Genomic DNA, 21357 nt, shown 5'->3' on the forward strand with positions numbered 1-21357 from the left:
GGATTTAGTCCAATGCAACAGTGCTAATGGCGAGCAGCACTTGTGGGTGAAGTTTGTTTGGTGATTGACCCTATTTGAATGGAGATACAAGTTTTTGTTCTTTTGTTGAATTAAACTTTTGCACAACGAGAAAAGAAACAGGACCCACCGATGAGGTCAGAGTAGAGAAGATACAACCCCGATATAAAATTTGTTTTCTAAAAGTAGGGTAGTGGTCGCCGAAACAATTACAGACAATAAGTGAAAAAAACCCCAAAAGTTATTGTAATACTTTTTATCGTGGTTTATTGATCAAAGAAAAAAACGAAGTTCTCATATGAAAACCTTTTCCATCGAAAACGTGTGGATGTGCATTAGGTTGCTAAATAATTGGTGTCTATTATTTTTCTATTTTGCAGTCGGTGTAATAATCTAAGTTAAACGAAAAAGAAAAACAGACAGCCGAATCGGATAAAAATAAGTGTTTCGATAAATTATCCAAGCGAAAAAAGGGAAGTTTTTGCACACAGTGAGAGCAATCGGTTGGTTTTTCGGGGAGCAGTCAGAAAACTGCAGATAATCGATAAATTGGTGTGTTAAGTGTGAAAAAAGTGGCATCCGCTACCGCCCGAGAGAAAGTGAGTGAATACGGCAGGGAGACAGAGAGAGAGAGAGCCAGAGAGAAACGACGGGCGAGAGAAAAAGGAATAGAGAACGCGAATGGTGATAACGCTGCGGAAGGGATAGAGATAGCATTGGTCAGGTGAAGATAGCAAACTTACCCATTTACTATCTTCCAGCTTCACATGCTATCTTTATCGAGAGCTAGAAACACCAGGGTGAGAGAGAAAGGTGTGGAGTAGTTGCGCGGGAGGCGGAGGTGAGCTTCCGGTGGGGGCGACAAAAGTGCGACAGAAGAAGAAGAAAAAATAAACGGGAGAGTGAAAGAGAGCGTGCGTGTGTCTGTGTGCGTGTGTGTGCGAGAGAGAGTGAGAGCTGTCGCGTCGCGTCGAAGGAAGGCTGTGAGAGGCGAAAAATTTTGCATGAATCCTGGAAAGCGACCGGAAACGACGTCTTCTGTTGCCGTGCTGCTCTCGTATCATCAGCTCCTCGACTAGGCCGCTTCTTCTCCGGCAAAAGGTAAAGCTCAACCCTGCACGGTAGAGGAAGAGGTTCGGTCAGACGGATCCGTTCTCCACTTCCATCCTGCGAGACGGGCAGGGCAGCTACAGTGCAGCAGCACTAGCGCAGCATCGACCGTACTATCCTTAGGCGGAAGCGGATAACTGGACTGGACCCAACAGACCATTCCCTGCAGACGTGTCGGGCTGGTCCAGCAGGCCTGAAGGAACAAATCCATTGCTCTCCGGTATAGACGTGAATCTTCCTTTTTTTTAATTGTCCTGCGGAAGTCCACACCAAGCCAGTTTCTCCAGGTGTGAGAGCGCACAAGGGTAGCAAGTCGGCACCATCACCTAGGGATACCTGCTTTGGAGTGGCACCTCATTAGCATATCTAGTAGGCGGGCATCGTCGAAGGCAACCCACTAGCGAACAACATCTATCAGCCAGCAGCAACATGAACGAGCTGGAAGCGCTACGGCAGGAGGCGGAAACGCTGAAGAACGCCATCCGCGATGCGAGGAAGGCGGCCTGCGACACGTCGCTCGTGCAGGCGACGAACAATCTCGAACCGATCGGGCGAATACAAATGCGCACACGGCGCACCCTGCGCGGCCATCTGGCAAAGATCTACGCCATGCACTGGGGCAGCGACTCGCGCAACCTGGTGTCGGCCTCGCAGGACGGCAAGCTGATCGTATGGGACTCGCACACCACGAACAAGGTGCACGCGATCCCGCTGCGCTCGTCCTGGGTGATGACGTGCGCGTACGCCCCGTCCGGGAACTTCGTGGCGTGCGGTGGCCTGGACAACATCTGCTCGATCTACAACCTGAAGACGCGCGAGGGCAACGTGCGCGTGTCGCGGGAGCTCCCGGGTCACACGGGTTACTTGTCGTGCTGTCGCTTCCTGGACGACAATCAGATCGTGACCAGCTCGGGAGACATGTCCTGCGGGCTGTGGGACATCGAGACGGGCCAGCAGTGCACCTCGTTCCTCGGCCATACCGGCGACGTGATGGCCCTGTCGCTGTCGCCGCAGTTCCGCGTGTTCGTGTCGGGGGCGTGCGACGCCTCGGCGAAGCTGTGGGACATCCGCGAGGGTCAGTGCAAGCAGACATTCCCGGGGCACGAGAGCGACATCAACGCGGTCACCTTCTTCCCGAACGGGCACGCGTTCGCGACCGGCTCGGACGACGCCACCTGCCGGCTGTTCGACATCCGCGCCGACCAGGAGCTGGCGATGTACTCGCACGACAACATCATCTGCGGCATCACGTCCGTCGCGTTCTCCAAATCCGGCCGGCTGCTGCTCGCCGGCTACGACGACTTCAACTGCAACGTCTGGGACACGATGAAGGCGGAGCGGGCGGGCATTCTGGCCGGACACGACAACCGGGTGTCCTGCTTAGGGGTCACGGAGAACGGTATGGCCGTCGCGACCGGCTCCTGGGACTCGTTCCTGCGCGTGTGGAACTAAAACCGTTCGCCCCCGGCTTTCCGCTGAATATTCGCTACTACCACGCGCGCCAGCATGACCACACACGGTCATGGGGGCAAGGTGGTTTCTGGCGACATTCCTCACAAATCACAACCGGCACAAGGGTCAAACCAAAAACAAAACAAAAACTCAAATAATGGACCAGAATTAGGCACAGGTTTTGTTCATGGAACACTCTCCAATGGAAAGTACCCTACGTTTTTGCTTTTCAAATGATACCAGATCCATTGAGGTAATCCTGTATTTTGGGTTTGTTCGTTTAAGTCACAGTTTTGTTGGAACTATTTCAGTACCTTTTGCAAATGTTGCCTTCTTTATTCCCTGCCGGTGCAAGTAGTCACTTCACTTTCCGACTGTTATGGCACTGAACAGTTCCATTGCAATAGCCTAGTGTACTAAAGGACTGTGCATCGTCAGTGTGTAATGTTTTGGCTCATTTGATCTCACTTTCCACTTGCCATTTAACACTTGACAGCTGTTGACAGATATTGGACGGAATTTCCAAATCAACCGCATTAAGTCGGTGTCATGAGGCAATTTTTATGCATGTTTTCGAATTATACATTTTTACAACCTTAGTTTATTCCCAAAACTTAGGAAAAACAACATATCCATTCTTTACCACCCCCTCAACCGGGCGAAAGGATGGACATGCTGTCACAATTGGCACAAAAGGCAAGAGAATTGGCATAAAAAACAAAAAGGGGCTCACCATTGGCAAACACAAAAAAAGTACATAGCGTAAAGCGTACAAGTCTTGCGATAAACATACAAAAAGAAAACAACGGGATTGGATCTTCCACAGGTGGTTTTGTGTAGAAGTTTGCAAACTTATTTTGTTAATTAGTACTGCTTGTTTGGGTATATCCACAAACATACCAACAAATATCGTGATGGGCTACAGTATTTATCCATTATAAATGCAACCACACAAGCGGGTTGATAGGCGGCGAACGGTTTCTAAGTAATTCTTTTAAATCAAGTGTTTAGATACATGTTAACCCTACCATAGATTACACAAAACTCTGGAAAAACTATAATTCATGCAAACATACAATACGCAGACTCACACATACACTCTCCAATTCAAACGAACACTAACACTATTTCACACTCATATTCACATACCAGTAACGCTTACAGTCACCTCTCCCGCCTCCCCTCCCATGTCTCACTAGGATAACGATTTGATTAGTAGTGAATGCAAATACGGATGGAAAGTACGCAATGGAAGCGTCTCCGCCGTGGAAAACCCGTTCTGTAATAGTCCTTTCCGAAGATCAGTTTTGTTTGAGTTAGTTATGCTATTTAAAAAAAATCAAAAAAATGCTTCTTCTCCCGTCCATTAATGTAGCTACGTGCTACGCTCAGGGTAAGGATTGTTTCCTCTTTTTTTCTTTTTCCGTTTTTCTTTCTACTTTATTCCAGGTCGAAAACGTATCGTTACCAAATGCCACGCACATGCGTACAGCGGGCGTGCGTGTTCGTGCGATACATTTTGTTTTTCCCTACACCCAACGGTTTATTTTTCTTCTCAATCTAGTTGGCTCGTGGTAGATCGCTAATTTCCACCAGGGATTTGAATTTGTTACCAGCGAACTCCATTGACCATTCAAGTCCGCTTGTAACAAATTCAAAACCGGGAACAAATTGTGTGCCATTTGTTCGAGTTTTAATAAGTTACGATGTATGCGTTGAGGGTGAAATTGAGATGTTGGAGGAAAGTAGAGTACTTTCATTTGAATATTTATCTTATTTGTTATTAAAGTTACGGTTATTGTTTCGAACATTTAAATTCAGATTATTTCAAATACATATTTATTGTTAATTCTATGTACAAGTAACTAATTATTGGTTTTATTTAACTTATTTTATAAAAACAAGTGCAAAACCAAACATCCCATTTTCCGATTCATATGTCTATCGATTCGGTGGCAGTGATTGTGCTACCTCAAATCGACGTGTGTGTTGCTTGTATTTAAGTTCCTACTATACGTGTATATGTGTCCCATCCGCGCCTATCGTGTACACCACACACTACCCCATGCTACACACAGACAACGCACAAATACACTAAACTTCATCTTCACTACACACATACATACACACCTATCCGCCAAGGCATATGCGTGTAAAACTTTCTTCACGATGTTACGATATAAGAAACCCTGCTACCTGTTTCCCGGAACGCGAAGGAATGCCGCTCAACAGGGTCGTAAAGTGGTTCGGTTCCCCGAGGTGGTCGAAAACAATGTTAACTGCTCCCTTTCCCCAACTTCCACGTTCCTGTTCGGGATCCACTGACTACAGATCTTTCTCCTTCCACAATCCTTTTCCGTTACATCCCATTTTAGAAAAAAATGATACACCCACACCCTTTCTTATTTATGCTGCTGTTCATGGGGACAATTTTCGACCCCGTTCGAGGAGATGAAGTGTCCTTCCCATGGCGTTCCGAAGGGCGACAGGGAATGGGGTAGGATGAGCGCCTCAGATGAGCTACTGGGCGCCTCCATTGCTCACAGGGTCGTCACCGCCACCAAACCAACAATCTCAAGTCGTAATTTTTTGTACCTTTTTTGTGTGTCGAATGAGAGAAGCAGGTGGATATATGGAATGGAGAGAGCAAACCAGGCATGGCAGGCTGTAATTATGTGTACGTTTTTTCTACTCTTATTGATAGGAAGCTACTTTGTGGAGGTCGATTCTGTGTGAAACAAAATAGCAAAAGGCCCACTAAATACTATCGTTGGTGTTGAGTGGAACATCTTCCTAGTACTAACCATCTTAACCCGAACGAATGAATACCGAAACTGTAGTACGAAACACAAAAAAAAAAAAACAAATCAACCAAAACGCAACAAAACAATGCGAGAGGAAAGAAGAGACATTCTCGAAGCCATACAATTATGCCATTTTAGGTGCCGTTTAATTCACACCCTTTAAAGGTTAAGTTCTAGTTTGGCATTTACTGCCATGGATATATTTATTGTGGTTCTACATGTTAGTACAATTGTTTAGCAGGCGGACACCTTTCTGTTTGTTACCCGAGGAACTAATGCATCCGAACACAAAGGGCTCACGGATGCGTTAAATAATTTATTTTATTTAATACAACACTTCCTCGCGCCTTCAACTGGGCTCAATGGACGCGTGACGGGAGTTACGTTTCATTTCGTCCATTGCAAGGGACTAATGGACGCGTTACAGTATTTACTTTTTATATGATAGATTTTATGGAATAGTATTGTTTTTAGTCCGACAATTCGACCTGCCAGTAAATGGGTTTTCGTTTGCTTTCGGCTGTGAACAGGTTGATGAGTGTCCGTAGCAGGAGAACACAAGAATACATGCAAGGTAGCAAAAGAAACAAAAACAAAACAATCCATTCGTTGCAACAAACGGGGCTAACATGGGTAAAAACAAACTGTTATCCGAATACGAAACTAAAATCAGAAAGTTGTACACTAAAGTGTGGCATACAACCAGCAACTTCAAAACAGTGTGAAAATGGCACCGCGATGTTGCTACTGGGCTCAGGAGGCATTTCGGTGTCCATTTTCACACCCGGCCCAACGAAACATTTCCTTGTCTCTTTGTACTGCCACTAGTTCTAGAGTTAGTTTGTCGCGTTTTGCAAACCTTAATCGTTTGCATACAAATGAAGGGCTCAGTTGCAGGCGATAAAGGTCAGCAAACGCGGGAGCCTCCCTATGGGAGCATAGAAGAAGCGAATGGGGGTGGGGGTTACTGGGGGGTGGATAAGGGTCATACAGAACAGACGTCGGCAATCCAGAAACATATTGCGAGGGCTCAATCAATTTGTCGGTCTCGATTGCGTGGAGTGTAATTGAAAAACAATATTCAAATAAGCAGAACCAGAACAAAAACGTACAAGGACATCGTGACAGAGCAAGAGCAAGAATATGTTTGCTGGGTCGCGTACCATATACCACCACATACGATCGGTGTCGGTCTTGTTGAATTTGGTTTTGATGTGCTTCTATTTTGATGTCATTCTAAGCATAAGACAGCAATTCCGAAGAGGCAAAGCGACGCGCAAGTCAACATACAATGCCTACAGAACGCGCAAATTAGATCTACTCGTTACTGTTTTTGTATAACAAAAACATGCTTCATTGGCAAGAGGTCAAAGGAGAACAATATCATAGACAAACCGCATGTTCCAACAACTTCAATCCACAATCAGGTATTCTGGAGGCTGTAATGTTTCATTCTTGATAGTGGGAATGGCCATTTTGGTTACACTCAACCAGATCATAGCACTCCAATCACAGCAAACCTACCGTAAATCATACCGTAAACACACTGACACTGCATCAAATCACCCATAGCAAACAAACCAATACACAAATGGATAAACTAAATCACAAAAACTTCGTACAAAAATACACAAGAAACAATCCTTTCCTAAAAACGAATGAAAAATAACAAAAACAAAGAATGCCACACACTGCCTAATTTCACTAAGTCTCAAAGTAATGCGAATAAGAATACCGTTGGACGCAAAAACACGATAAACGGAAGCGGAAGAAGAAAACATAGGAAACTGAAGAATAAGAGAGGAACACAAGAATTTTCAATAAATGTGAAATTAAAATGCACAAAAGTAAAGACAAACAGCGGTGCACAAAGATCTAGCAACAAAGAAACCACTGTCGATGGTGCACAACAGCACGCCATGCTATAAAAAGCGCACATGGTGCAAATGGTACAAGATATGTTCCATGAATCAGAAACCGGATCGAAAAACGATAAAGAAGAGAAGTGTGGAGTAGAATGAAAAAAATAACTAATAACAATGTAAAGAACAAGGAAAACAACATTCAACACGCGCACAAGGTGTAAAGGAACAAACTATGCTCAGTTTGGGTAATTTGTATAAGTTTAAAAAGATGCATTTTCCGATTTTTTCTTCGTTTTCCAAAAATGAAACGGTGAGCATTGAAAAAGTGGTTTGATAATTTTTGACGTTATAATTTTTTTTGTAAAGTGTGTATTCCTTATTGTTTTGCTTTCGAATGCTAGTGTCACCTGCGCTGGGAAAACTCTTTCCGATCGAAATGGCCATCCCGTTGGGTGTCATGATAATGGGCACTCTTCCGTTCGAACCCCTTCAATGGGGGAACAGACTTGTCCAACCGCAGTTGATACGTTCGGCACTTCCTGGATGAAATTGCTCGACGCTGGATGGGGACGGGTGGGTTACGTACGACGGTACATCTAGGGGCTTATGCCGGTCTTTGCGGGGACTGACTCGAAGGGGGCCACCGGGATAAAGGGCTCTCCCGGTTTGGCAAGGGGTCGAGTAGTTACCGGAGAGATTGGTTTTTAGTATGCATCGCCACGTGACCAGGCCGTACCTATCCCTACTGTCATCGAGTTGCATCCGGGTGCCAAGCTTCGAAGCTGTCCAATCGGACGGCACACTATGCAGGAGGAGCGCACTACTTGTGGCAAACAGAAGCCACCCTGAAAGAAAGCATGTACTAATCCAACTAACATAATGTGGAAGAAGAAGACAAGCGAAATCGCTCCTCCTGACCGTCCGTTGGTCGTTCAATTAGTTCTTTGTTTTGAGACGAGGTTACGCTTTCCTCGTTGATTCGCTCCATCTCGTCAACCTATTTTATGAGCTTTCCCTTGTTTCGATGTTACAATCGACAGTAAATGTCATCATATCGAGAGGGAGAAAATTGTACACGAAAGAGAAGTAGAACCAAACTCTATTTAATGCTTTTAAAACAACAAAACCGTGTATGCACAAGAAGAGCATACTTCAGAAGAAAAAGAAGCATATGACCGCCAACCAGTACAGAGTGGCACTGCTAAGCTGTGAAAACTTACTTGCTTCGTGGCAAGCTACTATTTCTCTCATGATGAAACAAATCAATAAAAGAACAACAACCTGGACACCATAAAATATCATGCCAACAAAAATATGAAAAGAGATGGAAACTGAACAAAAGTAATGAATAAAGTGCGTTAGGACAAAATCAAAGAAAATTATAGGAATGAAAGCGAAAATACGCAAATGTAATCGCTTGGGAACACGAATGGATTGTGCACAAAACAAAGAAGGATGGCCCAACTAAATAGTTGTAGAAACGAAGCAAAAGAAATGCACTAGCAAATGCTATCGTAGAAGGGAAATGAGGAAATGCCACTAAAGCGTGTAAAAGCGATGGATGTGGAGTGAAAAATACCTAACTTTAATTCTAATGTAACTCTTAGGGGCTTTTGAACTAGCGTGTGTAATATGGTGGCGCTATTTGTACAATTTATGTTACAATCAATAAACACGAACAAGTAAAAGAAAAAACCAGTAAAATAAGGGCCGATGCTCTCGAATTGATCGAGAGACGCAGAAAGTGAAGGAAAAAGCACAAAATATGACGGTAGGCAAGACTGCTTCGGGGTGGCAGCATCTTGCAGCTTGTGCTTCTAGGAGGATATGCTGAAGAGGTGCACTATGGCCGTTCGAAAATTGGGACTGCCTGGAGTGCGCTTCCTCTCTCGCTCTTCCTCTTATCGTACGATGTCGTCCCTAAAGTCGAACGCTGGTAAATTTGTACTGAACAAACAAATTCACTGCAACACGGCAATCTAATGGGAATGGCGTTGTAATACTAGTTGTATATGTGTATGTGTGTTCTAAAGCCAGCAGATAGACGGGACCGAGAAGATAAACTTCACGACGTGAGCAATGTTACTTTAGACTACATTAGGTATCCCTTTTTTCTTAGTTTCTATTATACAAGACGACTCTCTTTTATGTGTTTGTATTACATCTCTCCATATACGAGAAACTTTAGCGACCAAAGGCAGAAGGAAAGCTTATTTCTTGTTATCAATTCTATTCACAAGCACATACACAAATACAACTACCTCAGTATGTTCTATTGTATGTTCTCTAGGTCGTATTGAAATAGAAACAAAGATGAAGAAAACCGAACAAAAGAAAAACAGAGACATCGCTTAGACCAATCATCGCACACGACATCAGCACAAATACTGGAGCGGATATGAGATATGCGAATAAGCATTCAACAAAAACTCGTGAGCAAACAACCAATACCTAGTGTATCGAGTAATGTCATGTTCGTCTCCTTGGAATGTAATAAAGATGACGAAACAAACAGAAACAAAAAAACAACACATACACACTATCCGTATATGCAAACAAAGATGGAAAAATAAAATTAAAAAAATTTAGTAACAAATGTTCAATAACAACTAAACGTAAGCGGAAGAACGTTCGATAGGTGAGTGAAAAAACACAGAAATACAAAGAGATTAAGAGATAAGGAGATTGGGGAAGAAAATCACCATTTTTACACGTTTTGAGATATCGAAAATATTACACTGCGACCGGTAATAGACGGTAGAGAAAAAAAATTAATAAACGATCGAACCGGTCGGAAGACGCGAAGGGTAGCTGCGAAGAAAAAAAAACAAATACAAACAAACGACAGTAAAAGTGCGCTAAATCGAGAAGTAAACAAAATATAGCGTTTAAGAAAGTGAATGAAGGAAATAAAAATAAAAATAATGAAAATGGTATAGAAATACAACTAACTTATTATGAATAACAAGAAAATACAGAGTTAAGCGTACAACAAATCCTGTTTTTCCTATTTCCACTTTCAGTATATCGGAATAATAACAGGTAAGATGATGCAATTGAAGCGCAAATGTGGGGATAATCTGTGGGGATTGGGCATGCATGATGGGACGGTTAGCGGTAGAGTAAACCGTTTCAAATAATTTTGCTGATGTATTGAATCGTTCACAACCGTCAGTTTAAATTGCAATAGTATTCCTATTTTTTATCTTCAAGATAAGCTGGAAAGAAAACATTTCCAAACACTGTAACTGTATTGATGTGTAATTTAACTGTATTGATGTTACGAGTTGCCCTATGTCGTTAAAAAAATCACGGTAGTCAACTGCCATTTTGAATTGCAATAAAATGTTCACACTGAAAAAAATAGGAGAACATATCGATTTTCAACGAGAACAGAAACAGAAACAGAAATAACTGAAATCCGAAAATTACAATTTAGTTAGTATAATGGTGAATTTCTCAACTTAAAATATTCCAATTTGATAAACACAACCACAATGACACAGTTTAAATAAACCTTAACTTAATTTCTGCTTTGTTTTAGACATGCAGTTCAGTTTACGAATGGTTGGAGTAGTTTTCTTATAGAAACTGTTTTGTGATTGTCTTCCCAATAATTTCAATAGCTCTTTGGAAGTATAACTTTCTAAAATAATCACATAAACTAATTAATGTGCAAAAATGGGTTTCTTCAAAGTTAATAGAACGTGTTGGATAGCATCAAATTTTCACTGGGCTTTGACTGAGCAGCGAAAATGGCAGCCTTTGCCGTGCGCATGCGATTCGGATCGATTGCTGCTTTTCTCCGCACACGCGAGCCGTGAGAAGTAGTAGCCAGCATCCTGGCTGAGCGGGAGAGGAAAAACCGCCGTCTGCTGCCGGGCGGCGGCAGTGTGTCAGAATGGGATGCCTTTCGGAAAATGGGACGAGCGTTCCCTTGCCTTGTGGGAAAACTCGTCCGGCGTGAGAGCGCAGGAGAGCGCGTGAGCGCACTACCATGGCGCCCCAATTTTCATGGAGTTGCGCTGGCACACGTATCGGACTCCACCGACCGTTGTACGTGTATGAGTGTGTGTGTATGTAGGTGCAAAGTGTCATCGGTTGAACGAAGGAAGGAAAATTCTCTGTCGTCACGTCTGTCGAGTACGCGTTCGAGTCACCGTGTCGGAAAGAAAAGTGACCGTACTGAAAGGTGAAAATCACCTATCGCTATCGGGGGAAACGCTGGAAAATCGTGCGTGAAAACCGTGCGGGGACCGAGTGCAGTTAATTCGTGCCGAGAATGTGCCAGCAGCCGTAGTAGAGCGCCGTCAAACCGTACAAAGTTGCAGACGTTGGCCTGAGGAATAGTAGGGCACGGCTATGCAAGTACGTTCATCATCAGCAGCAGCAGCAGCGGCAGAAAATTTCCGAACCGCTCGCTCACCCACCCACCCGTTTCACCCCTCGATGCCGTGCGTTTCTAAAGGCATTTTCCGACTTTTCCGACAGTCACTTTTAGCGTGCGCCTCAACCCAACTTGCAACTGGTTGGAGCTTCAAAAATGACTGCGCCCATTGATTTCCCGTTACTTGGAATACAGTAGGCGAGCCGACACAAATGGGAGACAATCTGGACGATTTCATCAGCAACCCCCAAAAAGAATCCTGAGCTCGAAATGGTCCAATCCTCTCCTCTTTGGCATTTCATCTTTGCACTGCAGTGCAACTTTTCCATTGGCATTCGATAAAATCACACACACGCCCTGATCACCGTCTGGAGTAAAGGGAAATAATAATGTGAAAAGGCTGGAAAGCATGGAAAATGAGTCTTTAAGACCGACCGTTATCCGCGATGGTATTACAAACAAGGGGAAAATTGAATTGATCATTTGATCCCTACCCAATCATTCTATGGACGTTTTTTGTTCACACCCAAAGGTTTTCCGCTTTCCAACATCTTCTTCGACGGACCACATTTTTCGCTTGGCCATTTTCGTCTTCTTCTTTCTTACCATCGTTTCAATTTCCATCTCTCTCTCATGCTCCTTTTTCGAGGGTGCACTATATCGGCACTGTGTGAGCGTTGCGTGAGCGGACACCCTGTTGTACCAGAGAATGTAAATTCGCCCGTGTGCCTGTGTCTGTCCGTGCGTGTGACTGTGATTGTATGTGGAATGTGGATGGAATATAGAATCTAATGTCCACTTCGATCGGTTAAAAGGAAGGTTTGCTAAAAAAAAAGGACCATCACATAGTGTATCTTGGGAGGAAACAAAAGCGCGACAATAAAAAACGAATGATAAAACCGGGAACACTGTTCCCTGCAGGACCATTGCGTACGTGCTATCTGTGACAGATCCAAAAAAAAAAAAGATTCACGTCTGTCTGGCACTGAAAGGGGTATGCGGAAGGCACCTGAGTCTGAGTCTACTAGATATTACTTTTGCTAACGAATTGCGTGTAGACAGTATGAAATATGAAACAAATGAAAAGTTATTGGAAAGTTTATGTTTGCCGTGAGAAAGGACGATAGAAATGGGCCAGTTCCCACACGGTGTAATCGGAAAATTTCTCATCGTGCCAATATCCTGGCATGTGAACGGTGGAAAAGGAAGTCGCCTAATACGCACACACCCATCGACGTCGGCAGCCCCACACACAACCGCACGGTTGTGACCGCGCCTCTCGTTCGCGTTTGGCACGCACATATCCCGTGCTGTGCCACAAGTCAGAGCCTTTCGAGCGGCGGGGCAGACAGAGAGAAAGAGAGAGTGTGAGCGTGGCACTAACACCGACCACACTGACGCACCTACCACCAGTGAACGAAAGGACCAACGGAGAGCAGAGTGCTGACGGCAAGTGTATGCGCACACCTGTCTCTCGTGTGTTGTGATGGTAGTAATGAGGACGACTGAGGGGGGTTCGCACTCGCTGGTTTTTCTTCAGTGGTTGGACGTGCAGAACCTGTGTGTGATGGAACCGAAACGAAAGGAAAACCCAAAGGAATGTTGTGTGCGTGTGTGTGTGTGTAGGGATTGGTAATTACTAAGGACTCATACTAAGCTTTTGGAACTCGAGCTGAGATAGATAAAGTGTGTTTTAATCAATGTATACCTCCTAAATCAAAAGCAGACATCACCCTCAACGTGCATGCGGTGAAAAGTGAGCGCATATACCGGACAGTGAGACCGGAAGTGGGCAAGCGATCGGCAGGAATCGCGAATAGTGTGCGCTGAGATGAAATGTATCGCGACTAATAGACAACTTTGTGAGTTATCAGCAAAGTGAGCGAGTCAGTGAGAACTTCCACAAAACCTCTTCACGCAGGGTGTGGTGGTATGGTGTGTCCGTGCAAAGATCCTCCTTCGAGGACTTCTTACCTTAACGGAGCGTTGATTACCGTGTTTTGTTTGTCTAGCTTTTCACGGATTTTCCACAACGAACAACGGAGGGAATTTAAGGGAAACATGAAATAAATTCTAGTTTTTCTTCGGTGTTAAACTTCTCTCCCGTTAGTGCCGTATGTGAATGCTCCTCAGTAAAGCTGGACAAGGCCTGGATCTGAGGGCTGGTGGACTTTTCCGTGCGAATCGATAAAATGACTGGTGAAAAATTACAATAGAGGTTAGAGAAACTAAACAAGAGAATGCTACTCGGAAGCGCGTGTCAATGAACAGTTTCGGTCTGGAAATGTTGCCATCAGGGAAGAATAACTGCCTAGCTTCATCCGCTCAGTCGTTACTTTACCTTGTTGAACTCTACTGCTGATGTTACTATATCGAGTTTCATTGCAACATTATATGGTTTTCATAGTGTTTTCAGATTTCATTTGACATCATTCCGTTTTGCTCTCTCTTTCTCCATACCAGTAACCGGCGGTGAAAGCTGCTACTCATCCCTTCTAGACGGCATATTATCACCAAGCGCCATCATCACACCACTCTTCATCGTCATTGTGGTTCACAGAGATTCCTCGGGAAGCTCCAACTACGAACTCCCAGCCGGTAGCCGGAACGCCGAACGAACGCCGATGACGGCAAAACCACATTCCAGCTCCAGTAGTACGCGACTGCGGTGGTGGTGACCACGTCGAAGTTTGCCCATTTTGTTTTCAAGTGTACCGGACGCTCGGGACGGCAACAGTTCGGACACGGGCGCAGACCGGAGTGATACGGCAAAGCAAGCGTCAAACAGAAAGTGTTCATTATCGGTAGTAGTTTAGGCAGGAGAGTAGACCACTGGGTGGGACAAAAGCGAAGGCGCACAAGCACACAGGCGTCGCACAAAACCGGAGAGACCAAAGCAGATGCACGTACGCGCGGCCGCAATATTTGGCATAGTTTCAGGAGTTTAAGAACTTAGAATATATACATCTTTGTGACCTTTTCGAAAGCTGTGCGTGGACGTAGACATAGCACGGTGTGACTAGGAGTGTATTGCCAGTGTAGCAGTAGCCAATCAGGATCTCTTTCCTTTGGTCAGCGTGATCAGATCCGTTCAGAGCGTAACCTACCACTAAAGCCGACAGGATGAATGAGATGGAAGCGCTACGGCAGGAGGCGGAAACGCTGAAGAACGCCATCCGCGATGCGAGGAAGGCGGCCTGCGACACGTCGCTCGTGCAGGCGACGAACAATCTCGAACCGATCGGGCGAATACAAATGCGCACACGGCGCACCCTGCGCGGCCATCTGGCAAAGATCTACGCCATGCACTGGGGCAGCGACTCGCGCAACCTGGTGTCGGCCTCGCAGGACGGCAAGCTGATCGTATGGGACTCGCACACCACGAACAAGGTGCACGCGATCCCGCTGCGCTCGTCCTGGGTGATGACGTGCGCGTACGCCCCGTCCGGGAACTTCGTGGCGTGCGGTGGCCTGGACAACATCTGCTCGATCTACAACCTGAAGACGCGCGAGGGCAACGTGCGCGTGTCGCGGGAGCTCCCGGGTCACACGGGTTACTTGTCGTGCTGTCGCTTCCTGGACGACAATCAGATCGTGACCAGCTCGGGAGACATGTCCTGCGGGCTGTGGGACATCGAGACGGGCCAGCAGTGCACCTCGTTCCTCGGCCATACCGGCGACGTGATGGCCCTGTCGCTGTCGCCGCAGTTCCGCGTGTTCGTGTCGGGGGCGTGCGACGCCTCGGCGAAGCTGTGGGACATCCGCGAGGGTCAGTGCAAGCAGACATTCCCGGGGCACGAGAGCGACATCAACGCGGTCACCTTCTTCCCGAACGGGCACGCGTTCGCGACCGGCTCGGACGACGCCACCTGCCGGCTGTTCGACATCCGCGCCGACCAGGAGCTGGCGATGTACTCGCACGACAACATCATCTGCGGCATCACGTCCGTCGCGTTCTCCAAATCCGGCCGGCTGCTGCTCGCCGGCTACGACGACTTCAACTGCAACGTCTGGGACACACTGAAGGCGGAGCGGGCGGGCATTCTGGCAGGGCACGATAATCGTGTCTCGTGCTTAGGAGTCACCGAGAACGGTATGGCCGTGGCGACAGGGTCTTGGGACTCGTTCCTGCGGGTATGGAATTAAGTGTTACAGCGAGTTCTAGTGGTAGTAACATCGGTACAGGCAGCATTGGTCGGAAGGAACTAAGCAGGAAGAAGTTAGCAAGCTTCTAAACGGGGGAACGATGGGCATACGGTGTGTTGGCAGCTGCAGAAGTAGGTTAATACTATGATATATGATACAGATTTTTATTTCCGACACAAATCTTAAGGCTACCGGTTACAAGCAAATCTTATGGTGATGCTGTTCTTTTTTATATAAGGAGGTCCTGAGGACACACACCACTGTCGTAGAGGAGAAAAATAAGACGGTCACTGTTTCATCCAAGATTCAACCTAAGAAATATTTTCACACAAATAAACAGACACATAGAACACACATACACACATAGCCATCCATTACAGTATCACACAATCGATCTGATGAAATACTTAACATGTCCGGACTGCGCAGAGAAATTAAAAGCCGCAGTTATTGAACCGAAATATATTTCACTCCAGTCACGTGTCCACCACTGGAGGCGTCATTTTTTAAGTTTATATGCATTGGTGTGCAGCAACAACCGAACCGTATTCTTTATGTCCGGTTTTAGTTATTATTATTATGCGAATGATATCGAGAACGAGAGAAAACACGCACATAAAACGCAGGTAAATTACACGCACAAAAAGAAGAGCGAACAAAATTGCATTGGCATCTCTATGTAGATCGAAATGGACAAGAAAGTCACGAAGCGCAAGAAGAAGAAACAAATAGATAACAAACTAGTATGCTTGTGAGAGTAGAGAAAAAGGGACACTCGGAATACGATTATGAGATGGTTTAAGTAAACCTAATTTGACAGAAAAGAAAAAATGGAGTTCGGAGTGAATATCCTATTGTTTCCCTTAATATGTTAGGGCGGCTTCGCGTTTGTGAAGATACTGTGCTTTGCAGCTGGCTGTATTTCAAGGCAAACCTTTTGACGACAGGCGGATTCCAAATCGGTCATACGAACGAATCTTGTATGCTTCATAGCATCTATTGCGCCTTCCTTTTTTCCATTACGCCTAGTAACTGTTTGGGTTCCATTGATATAATAAAAAAATGCTCTTTCGATATAAACTTAAACAAAAAAACAAACAAAACACATACACAGCCACACAGAAAAGAAAATAAAGTAAAACTAAGAAAGAATGCTAAAACAATGAACAAACAGAACAAACAAATAGGTAAAATAAATATCAGTCGAATGTTAGAAAAACCAGCTAGAAAGGATGAAAAATTGTTTCAACAATGCGAATACAACCAAGCATAGCGTAAGAGGGGAAAAGCTGTCTCAATAGGTGACACTGAGAAGAAAACCACAGTAAAGGTAAAGGCACAAGGTAAAACTAAAATCAATAAATTGTACTAATTGGTGGTCACAGAAGCAAATCTCGAAGAAAGTTAAATCTGACAGAATAATGCAAAAGATATACTAATATTTGTCCCTGTAATATATGATCATGAGCTAGTGATGGGGTAGTGAATGAAAACGTTAGCGGATATCAAAAAGAAAAATAATAATAATTATAATAATTGCAAATAAAATTGAATCAGAAAACCCGAAAATCTACCGTAGTGTGGCTAACTCTCTTTCTCCCGGAAATGGCCTTCTGTGGTGGGTGACCGATGGTAACCGGATGTTTAGAAGCAAATATAAACCAAAACAAAAGGAAGAAGATAGGTATACTTACATGCCACCTTCAGTAAGAAACGCCGAGTAGCACACGAGGAGGGTCGTGCAAAAGTTTGTCACAGCTAGGACTGCGCTTTGGCACTAGACCAAGGTTCGGTCCTTAGACATTGCCCCCTTTTTTGTCAATATTCATCTCTATCTCTCGCTATCATACACATATACACACATATACGCATCACGAAACAGTTGCTAAATTATCGGACGACGGCGCGCGTTTGCAGTAATTATTGGAAATACTATTAACCTTCACACAACCATAACACACACCGAAACCTGAGGCAGAAATCAAATGGATTTACTCAAGCAAAGGCGCAAACAGAGATCAAACAAGAATAAAAAAGAAGCAAATAGAATCATCATGGTTTTTCTACGCATTGTGTATATTTAACTAAATGTTTTGTGTAAAATGTAATGACATATTCAAAGCAGCGATGTAAAGAAAATGAGAGAAAAAGCAAAGCAAAAATAATACTAACAACTAATTCAGTAAAAGCAAAGTAATAAAATTAAAACGATGACGTCAGCATTGAACGAGCAACAAGAGATTTACATCAGCAACTCAACACGGATAAAACAAAAACTATCAAATTATTAAACAACTCAGCATTTGTGGGCTGGTATGCTAGGCTATGAAAAATTGAGGCAAGTGAGATTGAAAAAAAAAGAATTAATGCGGATTGGTCACTCAAAACTCCCTTACTATTAGGGTCAACCACAGTGATTGAAAAAATATGCCGAAAGTAACAGCATTTGGAAACTCGAAGTATGTAATAAATATTTTATTTTCATCGAGAACAACCATTGGATGGTTAGGCCAGTGTAAACCATCTCGGTATCTTATGGAACCGGTGGTGTGAACTTGCAGGAAAATGGTAAAGTTTATTTTGATTTGCAGTATTTCTGGAAGAATTGAAAGAGGTTACTAAAAGAATGAACGACTTTCGTTTCTATTCTCTGCACAAATGTATTCCCCGGGGAACTTTGAATGGAAACACGCGATAATGCATTTACGCAAGTGTATCAGAATGATGGTTCAAGCCGATCGGCAAACGAAAACTGGCGATGTAGCGCGTTAGATCCGGTGCGATTGGAAAATAATAAAAGAAAGAAAAAACAAACAAAACGAAACACTACTGTAAAATTTTTGAAATCTAGAGCATTGACGAAGGAAATGTCGAAAGAAGTTACTTTAATCTGGAATCGTTAAAATATTGCTTCATTTCCACAGGTAAGAGGCATTCTTTTCCTGGCACAATACCCAGTACAGAAGTGGTTCCGCTTTCATCCGGCTCGACAACACGTGATTGAAGTTTTCGCTCTATATGCGAATGTGTACGAGGGTGTGTGTGTGTGTGCGAGTGTGTGTATGCTTTCTAAATTACATTTAAAAGAATTGACAAGGAAACCAAAAGAGGCTGGACCTCTGTTAACGTGAAGATATATAAGATATTTCTATAAGCAAAAATCGTCATCACGTTTGGTGCTGAATATTTGAACGATCCGATGTTGGAACATCAGAAGCATTAACTTACAAACAATTCAATCATAATAACTAAATTATTAAATTACACGCACACACAAGCACACACACAGAATTGTGCAATTTTCTTCGAAGGATTGACATTTTTTTTAACATGCTTTTCACCAGAATTGGTTGTATCTACAAATCAAATAGAAAATTAACAACGCACTTTTAATATATTACAAAAACTCAGTTGTTTGAAAAATCTATGCGACTATGACCAACGGCCGCGAAAGCTCGTCGAAATCAGAAAATATGAAAGAATAAAAACTATGCCACAAAATGGTTGAATCCCCCTTTTGAAATAGGCGAAGAAAATATATAGTAATTGATGGTATTCAATCACCTAGTTTGATGCAAAAGGGTAATATGATTTAAAAACGGACTATTCTAGCGTACATAGAATTTAACTCGTAACTATAGAATGAAACAAGTGAACTTGAGATAAGTATAATACATCAACATGTGAAAGACCATACCAAATATCCAAGGCACAAAAAAATATTAAAGCAGCAGCGTTGGACGACGGCCATGCTGTTTGCACATTGAAAAGAAACAAAAATAAATGAAAGAATACGCATTATGCGGATGCGGCTGTGAACCGGCCGTCATACAGTTAATAAAAAAAAACGAACAAATTTCAGCCATTCAAACATTTAGAAAGAGATTCCACTGCAAGAGTGTGAACAAACTGCATACCAAAAATCCCAAAAACCCAAAATGTTTTCATTCACTTTAGAATTGTGCTGTGGCCACAGAATTAGGTAGAACCGCGAAAGATTGATTCAGCAAGAAATGAAGCAAGGACAGGTAGAAGAAGGGAAATGGAAACGAAGGAGCATGTTATTTAAGAAGCTGTTTGTCTATCTATCCAACACCGAGCGAATCGTTAGGAGCAACCGATTACTGTGCAAAAAGATGTTGTCGGATGAAAACAATTTAGTACACTACGCTACATGTAATTGCCAAACGGAACAAACATTTAAAAATCAATAACGGTTAGAGAGTATGATGAGATGTAGAATGACACAAACTAGTACTACAATTACAAGAAGAAGATCATTAAGAAGAACAAAAAATAGCACTGATACATATTTCGATAACACTCCGAGTGCTTCAATGATGGAGAAAAGAAAACGAGGGAAGGTAAAGGAAACAACAAAATATGTTTATGTGACACGATGAAGTTGGAAGAAAAGCTAAGATCTTTAATGAGCACCGAGTATGCTATATCGGAACCAATCGATTCGTAAATCCTGAAACACGTGCGTGGCGTAAAACTGAAGAAATAAAATAAAAATAAAATTGAATGAAACGAGCTGCATGTAATTCAATTCGGTTAGGTTTGTTTTTATTTTGTTTATTAATAGTTGGGATGCGAAAGAAAAGGTAAGTTATTTTTTGACTAGTGCACTCCGAAGGAGCTGAAAGGAAACCCGTAGTCCGTACCGCAGCAATACGATAGCCTGCTCTACTCCTAACAGCGTGTAGTAACGAAGGTAAAAGTATTCACGTGATTCTAGAAATACACCCAGCCAAAAGTAGGCACTTTTCACAATCCGCACACTGAGCTGCCATAGGATAATGACAGTTTTGCTGGCAAGTTCATACTCGCGCGAGTTAATTACCAGAGAGTAGCCAGCGGCCATATTGTACGGGAGTTTTCGAACAAAGTATACGGCGTTTGCGAGCGTCAATCGATGCCGGAATCCGGTAAAGAGCAAATTCCATTGGACATCATGCATTCTTTGTATGATGCTGGGAGGCTGTTTAGCTTGAACGGGACGCATTTCCGTCTTCTCCGGTACTCCAGCAATTTTCGACGCTTTAATCTTGGTTATTTCGTTGATGGATACTTGCGACTGACTTTGGTGAATGGAACGCATGCAAAGCAGTGCACTTTCAGGCGATACCGGTTGTCGCGGGAATGCTGAATAACGGTTAAAGTACGGTTTCATTTGTGCTCCCTTCCTGCAGCCTATGGCCATTGGATGTGTGTTGAACAGGATTAACTTTCGATGAGCTGGTAGAATCATGTTTAACTGGTGTTCAAGAAGTGTTGGTACGAAGTTTTCAAAAGTATTCTCTCCAGATGTATTTTTGCACAGGCTTCTACTCTTAATGTCGGGGGTTCTTTGGACAGGAAATTTATTATACAAAAATCTTCCGCCTGCTACACGCGATGATAGAGTTAATTATCTAATTTTATTTCAAAGCTCTGTCGTAACCATGGCGACCAAGAAATGAGAACTTTGATAACGTTATTTCTGTAGGGGAACTGTTTACACCATGCGTTGTAATGGAGACGCCTGGTCAATCGTACCACAAACCTGTTTTGTTTTCTTCGAAAGATTTTA

At 43.6% G+C, this 21357-nt stretch overlaps 2 protein-coding genes across 2 annotated transcripts; both read left to right on the forward strand.

The window, feature by feature from the left end:
- Positions 1–1557: 1557 nt before the first annotated feature.
- LOC131266332 (guanine nucleotide-binding protein subunit beta-1) lies at positions 1558–2580 on the forward strand. The gene has a single exon (XM_058268804.1). The coding sequence runs from the start codon at positions 1558–1560 to the stop codon at positions 2578–2580; it is 1023 nt and encodes a 340-aa protein (XP_058124787.1).
- Positions 2581–14759: 12179 nt separating this feature from the next.
- On the forward strand, positions 14760–15782 carry LOC131267000 (guanine nucleotide-binding protein subunit beta-1-like). Its single transcript, XM_058269725.1, has one exon. It carries the CDS (start codon positions 14760–14762, stop codon positions 15780–15782), a length of 1023 nt encoding a protein of 340 aa, XP_058125708.1.
- Positions 15783–21357: the final 5575 nt, after the last annotated feature.

Source organism: Anopheles coustani, chromosome 2, assembly GCF_943734705.1.
Source record: "Anopheles coustani chromosome 2, idAnoCousDA_361_x.2, whole genome shotgun sequence".
NCBI classification, from domain to species: domain Eukaryota; kingdom Metazoa; phylum Arthropoda; class Insecta; order Diptera; family Culicidae; genus Anopheles; species Anopheles coustani.